Source organism: Centruroides sculpturatus, unplaced genomic scaffold (genome assembly GCF_000671375.1).
Source record: "Centruroides sculpturatus isolate CEXI.00-Female unplaced genomic scaffold, Cexi_2.0 scaffold16, whole genome shotgun sequence".
In the NCBI taxonomy this organism is placed as follows: Eukaryota; Metazoa; Arthropoda; class Arachnida; order Scorpiones; family Buthidae; genus Centruroides; species Centruroides sculpturatus.
In genome coordinates, this window is record NW_019384548.1 from 1,197,187 (window position 1) to 1,206,860 (window position 9,674).

Genomic DNA, 9,674 nt, shown 5'->3' on the forward strand with positions numbered 1-9,674 from the left:
TGAGCTGTTCCGCGACGAAAACAATGTTGAGCAATGGCAATGTCGAATGGTGACACTCGGTAAGTAATCCTACAATTTTTTGTTTATAGCGTAGTTTATACGGATTATTCCCAAAAAATATATACGTATTTTGGAAATGTTGAGTCGGATTAGTCTAGAATCGATTAATTTTATGGAAGAAAATCTTTCAAACAGCTGTAGTCCGTAAACTTGACACGTGTCGGGTTGTGATTGGAAGGATTCGTAAGAAATCGGATTCCTAAAGAATGGAACGTATTTCTATCTTATAGGGGGGTCGACTGTAGTTATTTCAATCAAAAACTCATCCTTATAAAAAAAAACTTGCTTATTTTTTAAAAATAAAATTCAAGTTGAAAAATCAAAAAATAATGCTTTTCAATTATTTTTAATTAAAAGTTTTCTCTCAAAAATATATGTCTTGTCATTCCTAAGCCTTAATATTATTATATTGTATTCTATTTCTTTATTTTTGCTATGAATTAGTGTTAGATGGAAACAGGAACTAGCCATCACTTACCATACTTATTATTATGATTTTTCTAGAAAGTGAAATGCAAAAAAGTATGCTTCGTGTTCTGTTTACAACTTATGATTGATTTTCCTATTGAACTAAGATAAAAAAAGTTTGTTTGTTGTTTTCTTGATTTCAGAAGTCTGAAACTAATGTAAATCATCATTGGATAAAATGGTAGGTCTTGTGAGTGTAATAGACTCAAGACAAGTTCCTTCTATTTCTTACATTCAGAAAATTCCAATATTTTAATCAAGAACATCTACTTCTCATATTTAAGATTCTTCATTAATAGATGATGACATGTCATTTGTTTCAAAAAAAAATTAAAAGATTTTCAAAAACCACAAACTGAACATGTAGAAATTCCATTTTCAAAAGCTATTTCAAGTCACAAATACTCTTTCTTTTGTGGATTATCAAACAAAATTATTATTGTTTCATTTAATGCTCATTATCAATCATTTATAAAAAGAAGAATATTTATACCTCTAGAAATTCATTGCTGCATCAGTCATTTGATAAAGAAATTATTATTTAGAAAAGAGTTAAATAATTTACAAATACATTCAAATACCAGTGTATTACCAGGTTGTTCAATAAGTTTTGTCGTTCGATAAGAGGTGGCGCTACTAGGAGCGTCACTTTATTATTCTATAAGTAGTACTACTATTTCATAAACACGTGTCAAGTTTCAAGTAGATCCGTCAACTCATTGTATATTTGCAGCTGTTCAAAGTCGACGNTACCATCACTGTCACCATCAAAAGTCAAGCGACTCTTTAAATCGACAGTCAACGCACCTAGCCATCCAGTCTTTGACACAAACTGTATTTTAGTATTATGTAAGTTGTTTTTACATTAAAATAAATGGTTTACTGTTAGACACATGTCATCTTTGTCTTCTCCGCCACCATCCACATACAAATGGACTCTAGACCATCACTGACGTGGAATTAACCAATTCCCCCTAAAGTTATGGCAAACTTACAAAAGTTATGAACTGAGATATCAGGTGATGCAAATACTTATATTATTCAAAAACATATTTATTTTTATATATTATAAATAANTCCATGGGCCGAACCAAAGGCTGCCCTAGGAAGATTTTGAGGTAGTGCGAGATCTCATTGCGGTGTCATCCCGTAGAGACTGATTTGTACATAAAGATTACAAATACATTTTTCACATTATCATGCTTTATCAACACTCTATGCCAGGGGTCGCCAAAGTGGTCTATATCGACTCCTTGGGGTCGATATAACATTATAGGGGGTCGATGAAAAGACTAAATCTTACAAATTTTGAACCGAATATTGCTAATCTTGCTAAGGATTATCAAGCTTATCCGTTTCATTGATTGTCAGTTACAAAAATTATTATTAACATATGTACAATAAATGTAAAAGAATGTAAAATTAAAAGATATATATTAAAATAGTAAGAGCTTTTTCTTGCTTGTAACACACTTTTTGGTGGGGGTCGATGTGAGGTGTCGAAAAGTTGTAGGGGGTTGACGATCAAAAAAGTTTGGCGACCCCTGCTCTACGCTGTACTTACGACATTTGTAATGGAGTGTTAACTCTAAACGCACAGTGAGTTGTTGACCTTTATTTTTTAGGCGTCAGAATGTTTCATCGAGCTATTTGGCCTTCAGTACCTAATAACGAAAGATTGATCACGGGCCACATAAATTCATTAGATGGGCCGGATCTGGCTCGCGGGCTGTATGGCCATGCCTGGTCTAGGTCCCAATTAACTATATAGGAACGATCGGTTTTCAACAAAAGTGACGTTATTTCAATTAAAAGTTTTTCTGGAAAAGAGTTAGATATTTGACCAGCACAACTCTACTGTTGAAGAAAAGGTATGATGTACAGAGACAATCCACTACTAATTTCAGGTGAAAAGCATATATTTTAAATAAAATAAATTCAAAATATGTTAAAAATTGCAGCATGACATTGTGACGACGTCACTATAAATAAACAATTTTTATTTAAGAAACTTACTTGCATGTATTTAAATATGTTGTAATAGCAGAATCCATATAATGTGTTGGAAATTGTCTTTGGGATGAAGATCCCATCATAAAAACTGACAATGCAGCCATCTCCTAAGAATAGTTTAATAATAATTTTATACATTTTAAAGAATAAAATTAAAATTAATTAAGTAAATATAGTCAGTAATTATAATTTTTAATAAGTCAGTACTATAATAAAGTGAAATAAGCTTGTGAAATAAAATTGATAACAGCAAGATATGCATTGTTAGACAGACATAATTTCTAATTTTAATTGAAGAAAAACAATACAGTTTGAATTTATAAATAAATATTTGTACTAATTAGAATTCTATGATAATGTATAACACAAACAACATTATAAGATCAGTTATATATTTGAAGTAATTTTTGGAAATAATGTTATTTTTTTAATAGTTAAATAAGTATTGATTTCCCTTCTGTTGATTTCACTGATGATCTAGATCAAGGGTTGCAAACTGGCAACCTGCAGGCTGGATATAGCCCATTAAGACTTCATATCAGGCNGAAACTTACTTGCATGTATTTAAATATGTTGTAATAGCAGAATCCATATAATGTGTTGGAAATTGTCTTTGGGATGAAGATCCCATCATAAAAACTGACAATGCAGCCATCTCCTAAGAATAGTTTAATAATAATTTTATACATTTTAAAGAATAAAATTAAAATTAATTAAGTAAATATAGTCAGTAATTATAATTTTTAATAAGTCAGTACTATAAAATTTTTTTTAATTATAGTATTAATATATAAGATTATCAACTAAATTACTCTAGCCCATGGTCAACAGATTATCAATTTCTAATTTTTCCAGTCAAAATAATTATAATCAGTCTCCTCCTATCAGAGATTTGCAACTAAAAAAATTTGTCCTAAATTTCTCTTTGATAATATAAACTTAAAAATGATCTACTCATTATTATTATATTTGTGACAACTAGCAATCTTAAAGCATATGAAGTTCACATATTCTTAACTCACACAAATAAAGAAAGAGGGAGAATCATGTTAGAGATATTTTATTGGCCAATTATTATAATTACATGTAATTACAGTAGAGATAAACGGTTGTTAACAATTCCTTATGATAGATAAATTTCAAAAGAATGTAAGTCTATAATTACAAAGTTTCAAGACACATTATGAACTGTCTAGAAAATGAAAATGGCTGGTTTTAATACAAAAGGTGATACAAGAAATATTAAAAATTAGATGATTTATATAATCATATAGTAACAGCTACTAAATAAAAAAAATTACAAATTTCAAGTTTGACCATCACGTATCTCAAAATCAATATAGCATCTTTCAGATAAACTGAAATTCATCATAGAGTAATTATGCACCTCACAAAAATTTAAATTAAAAAATATAAATTTTGAAATATGTTGCATTTTTTATCATTTTTATTTGAAAAACATTATTAGAAAATTTATATTACTACTTTAACAAATTAAAGAAATAATTTGGATCCATAATAATGATTAATGATTATTATTAATAAGCTAACAACAGTATATGTCTGAAATACTATATTAAGTGTTTTCTTCAAAAAAATTTCAGGTGGTCAATCTGCAATGCTTGTTAACTGCTACTGCAAATTTCTTTACAAATCTCAGTTAATATCAAAATAATATTCAATAGTATACTAATCCATAATCCAGTTATCTTTAAAAATAATACAATTATTTTTTATTTTATTTTATTGGTTGGAAGAAATATTTAGCTGGTTGATCAATCAGTAAAACTGATTTGAGGAAAACACTGATATTATATGTAGACATTAACAGATATTAAATAGAAATAAAAAATTAATAGTATCCTACCAAAGAAAACTTCAAAATCAAAAATAAATATGCAAATAATTTTAGTTTGAGTAAAATTACATGTACTGAGAAAATCCATCTGCTAGTCCACAAGTCCACAGCATTTACAATCACTTCTATTACNGTTACACACAAAGATTTACAAATTTGTACACTACAAAACACTGTTACTTTTCTATTAGAATAAGTAGTTACTCAAAAATATTTTTGTATCAGCAACATTACAAACTAAATTTGTCGAAACAATTAAAAGCTTCTGATGAGTTATTACATTTAAAATATTTGAATTAATTTTTCTTAATTTTAAATGATTAAATCACATTCAATTTCGAAAAATGCAAGGTTTCTTACAGTCGAGAAGTTGTTTCAATATAATCATAAAAAGCAATGTTTATAGAGAAGAAAATTAATAACCAAAATATATGAATACGTACATTACAGAAGTACTTGAAGATGTTGGACCTTGCATTCCTGGTTTGCTTCCACTAAACCATTTTTTTGTAGCACTAAATAATGAACGATGAATTCCCTTTCTGTTGGCTACCTGAATATGAAAACAATTAATGACTAAAACAATATTAAATAAGGACAATGAAAAACAAATTACATTTATTTATTAGTTGAATGAATTAACTATCAAGCATATATATTTAAGCAAATTTCAAATAAATTAATATTTTGTAAAAGTCTTTATAATTCTATAGTACTACATAGAATATTTATCAGTTTAGATTCTGAAGTATTAATACAAGTTTCAAAATTAAAATAATAAAAAAAAAGCTATATTTTAATGATGATATAAAAAAAAATATTTTGGAGAGATTTAAATTCGATTTAATTGATTTAAATTACTTTAAAATTTTTTAGGAGAATTAGTTTAAAAAATTCTTATTTATACATTTTTTAAATAATTCTTAAAAATGTTCCATTTCCTCATTCCAATTTAAAGAATCCTGAGGAAGATCTCCTTTGAAGAGCAAAAATGTTAGAATTTGCAATAAATTATCTTGGAATATCTTTTAAGGTTCAATTCATTGCTATTTTGTAATATATTCCAGGCTTGCAGAGTTTGAGCTAGAATGATGATATAAATTACAAAAAATACATAGCTTTTTATACAATTTTGATGAGAATTAGAATATTATACAAATGAAATAAACTTTACTATGTCTAAAATGACAAAGTAAATTACTTTCAAATAATGAAATTTTCAATATTTGAAAAAACTGCTTTATATATTAAAAAAATAATAATTTCTTAAAAAATAGATTTTTTTAAAACTTTTGTTATACAATTTGATCCATTAAAATTATTTTTCCATCAATTTCTGCAATAAGTCTATTAAATTTTATTCAATACATAATCCTAATTAATAATTTAATTATTCCTAAAAAATTGAAATTTTTTATTAATATCTGCTATCATAATTCCCCAAATGCCTAAATTTTATGTTTATTTGTAAGATATATTGATAACAAATTATAACTAGTTATCAAATTATCATAGAGTACACCAAATTTCATTTTCATTTGCTTCATTAAAATGTGATATTATTATTATCCTAAGAGAATTGACTAAATTTTCTGTAGATAATATCTTCCAACCTTACACTAAATCCTAAACTATGTATTATCCTGCCCAAGAAAAACTCGCCTCTTGTATAAATCTAGTAGAATTTCAGAAAACGAAGTTCTCTGCAGTTTCATAACCAGAAATCTTTTAACCAAGCTAGCCACACTGGTGAATGAAATTTTTAGGAAATAACCCTTATCTCCTGTAAAAAAAATAAAAAAAGCCAAGCAATCTTCACAAAAGAACTTTTGTTTGAGCATATCTGCTGCACTGAGTAATTCCAGGAAAATGAAGATCTTATCTTTAAATTTATTTAATTAATTAATTTAGATCTGTCTGAAAGAAAGAGATTGATCTAAAAGATATGAATCTGCAACTCCTGCAAGCTGAGCAGATATATTACCAGTTATGTTATCTGGACCACTATCTCTACACACACAAATTTAGAATTAACATAAAACCGTATTAGTCATAAATAGTAAAATTATAGCCAAAAATATTCTGACAATTTTGTTTAATGAATTTGAAATATAATTTGAGCTTTGATATGTATTGTGAGTTAATAATATTAAACTATTTCAAATTTTAAATATTTCTGTTTTATTAGAATTGAATGCATTTGAAAATGTTTTAGTTAATTAGTAATAATCACTAATAAACCATGTTTTTCAATAATAATTATTATTATATAAGTTGTCAGTCTTTTATAGAAATCTATTAACAGAAAAAAGAATCACAATTTCAACAAACATTACAATTATACTTTCATTTAAAATTGCATTAGTTAATATCAATATTTTTAGTTTCATTGATTAGTTTATAATAATTTAATGACAACAAATATAGTTGATGAAAAATTTGAAAGAAGTTAGACTTATTTCAAATATATCAAATGTATTTATTTTTTAATTGTGCTGTTGCCAGAGGAAGATTTTTAAAAGTTTTACATATTGAGGACAAGAAGTAGCCTAAGAAAACGTTGACTCTGCTGGAGAAATGTTAATTTCCTCATGTGTGCAAAAGAAAAAAGTTAGAAGACAGTTTTATGTATTGTCTATAATAAGAATTTTCTTAAATTTTGTAAGTTTAACAAATATATTTAATTGTTATTGTTGTATTTTTATTTTTAACATTTAAAATTTTTTTCAGAATTAATACCTGATCATTTAAATTACGAATCTGTTTCTCCACATAAGGTAGAAGGCCCTGAATGCAAAAATCTTGAATAAATACTCTGATTCTTTCTCTATCACTTAGTGTCAAATAAACACCATGAATTTTATTTTCTTTAATTTTTTTTTCTCCATTTTGTCCATAAGTTTTTGAAAAATTTGTTTCTTCTCCAACTGGTGATGAAATCTATAAAATAAAAGATATGTACTTTACTCTTATTTTTTAAGTATATTTAATATTTAAATAATAAGATTGTAAAAATCCATAATCCATCAAGAAGAAAAACTAATATAGGACTTCTTAGTAATATAAAGTTATCAAGCACATTATATGAATATAATCTTGGTTTTATTTATTTAAAGTAATTTCTCTTAATATTAAACTGTCAGTTTAATCTACATGTTCCACAGAATTTTGATCATGTATAGGCAACCTGTGGTCCTTGATTTTTTTTACAGTCAGCATATTATCAAGGTCCTTAATCCCTTCTGCCCATAACCCGAGATAACTCGGGCTGCACATGACGCTGTGCAGTCCATAACCCGAGTTATCTTGGGCATAGGCCATAAGATCTTATAAAAAAGGGTCTTGACTNTGAATAAATACTCTGATTCTTTCTCTATCACTTAGTGTCAAATAAACACCATGAATTTTATTTTCTTTAATTTTTTTTTCTCCATTTTGTCCATAAGTTTTTGAAAAATTTGTTTCTTCTCCAACTGGTGATGAAATCTATAAAATAAAAGATATGTACTTTACTCTTATTTTTTAAGTATATTTAATATTTAAATAATAAGATTGTAAAAATCCATAATCCATCAAGAAGAAAAACTAATATAGGACTTCTTAGTAATATAAAGTTATCAAGCACATTATATGAATATAATCTTGGTTTTATTTATTTAAAGTAATTTCTCTTAATATTAAACTGTCAGTTTAATCTACATGTTCCACAGAATTTTGATCATGTATAGGCAACCTGTGGTCCTTGATTTTTTTTACAGTCAGCATATTATCAAGGTCCTTAATCCCTTCTGCCCATAACCCGAGATAACTCGGGCTGCACATGACGCTGTGCAGTCCATAACCCGAGTTATCTTGGGCATAGGCCATAAGATCTTATAAAAAAGGGTCTTGACTTATAACTTTTCCAAAAATGTGTGGGTCAGCATATATACATCATTATCTATGATCTCTGCAAATTTCGTGTATTGTTTTTGCTACGAAAATATTTTACGACGATTTATTAATTAGGTAATTAATTGTGCTATTGTTTTTTATGGTAGTTTTTTATTAAATTAATTAAATCGTTCCAAACTTCTTTCTATTTGACCGTTTTGACTTCAGTGAAATTTTTTAAAACATTATTGGATGTTTTCTATGACATCAGCAGGTTTTTTGTTTTTTATTCAGTAGAATTTTTCCCATACATTTTTTCAGTCCCCCATATTTTAATAGCATAAAAATCGAAAATATTGTGTTATATTTGAACAGATGCGGTAAGTTAGCTCCCCTCCTGCTTCAAACCAATATTCCCAAGAACTACCCGGGAAAGCTGACACCAGCTGTTCTCAAGGTCAACCAGTTTGTAAACAATGTAGACTACATGTGTGAAATTTCAGGCCTTGTTAAATGAATGAATAACAATTCTTGCAGCTATATTTTTCAAATAAAAGCATTTATTTTAAATTATTTTAATTTTTTTTATACTCTTTGGAGGGGTTTTTATTTTGTGGAAATTATCTCCCCAAAATTTTTTTGGATGTTAGATTTGCATTAAAGTGGAAATAATTATTTCATATAAAAAGATAAATTTTTTGTGAATTTCTGAGTGGCATTCAAAGCGAAACAAATGTAGCGAATGGGTTAAATGTATTTACATCAAAGTAATTTACAGCAACTCTATGTAGCCACTGAACAAAAGTCACAAGGGTCTAACTGACAAATTTGAAGATTAATTATCCATTGTATTTAGGAACTTCTTTTACAAATTAGTAAACTTGGCAATATTGAAGCTGTGAATTGTAATTCATGAGTGTAATTAATCAAGTTGCAACATCTAGATTCCTCCTAATAGTGAAACACTGGTCAAAAAATTACAATTACAAAGTTCTCACTAAAATTAAATAAATTAAATATTATTTATTATCTTCTTCATCTGTAACTTTAAATAAAAAAGTATATAATTTTATTGCTTATATTACAATCTTACAAAATCTTACGTTTTTAAAAAGTATTTCATCCTGTTCTCAGTATCATGGGCCCTTTACTACAGAAAGATTGTGAACACCAGATTTAGATTGATCTCCAGCTTACAGTTTGACATGTTAGATATGTCTTACATCTAAATATATAAAATTGCTTGTCCTGACTGACTCACTCATTCATTCACTGATTCATCATCGCCCAGAGCAAACCGCTTAACCTAAAGAGGTGAAATTTGGTACACAGTTAGGGTACGTCATGGAAACGCACACTAAGAAAGGATTTTTCGAAATTCCAACGCGGGGGGGTGAGGGGG

The 9,674-nt window shown here is 27.4% G+C and overlaps 1 protein-coding gene across 1 annotated transcript in view; it reads right to left on the minus strand.

Moving 5' to 3' along the window:
* LOC111623563 (trafficking protein particle complex subunit 8-like) overlaps window positions 1-9,674 on the minus strand; it is a 114,325-nt gene that overhangs the window by 59,356 nt on the left and 45,295 nt on the right. Inside the window, exons 8-12 of the mRNA XM_023366178.1 lie at window positions 7,747-7,885; window positions 7,610-7,704; window positions 7,139-7,339; window positions 4,839-4,952; window positions 3,096-3,199 (exon numbers count right to left, since the gene is read on the minus strand). Coding sequence (XP_023221946.1) covers window positions 3,096-3,199; window positions 4,839-4,952; window positions 7,139-7,339; window positions 7,610-7,704; window positions 7,747-7,885 — 653 coding nt within the window. The remainder of the gene's footprint in view (window positions 1-3,095; window positions 3,200-4,838; window positions 4,953-7,138; window positions 7,340-7,609; window positions 7,705-7,746; window positions 7,886-9,674) is intronic.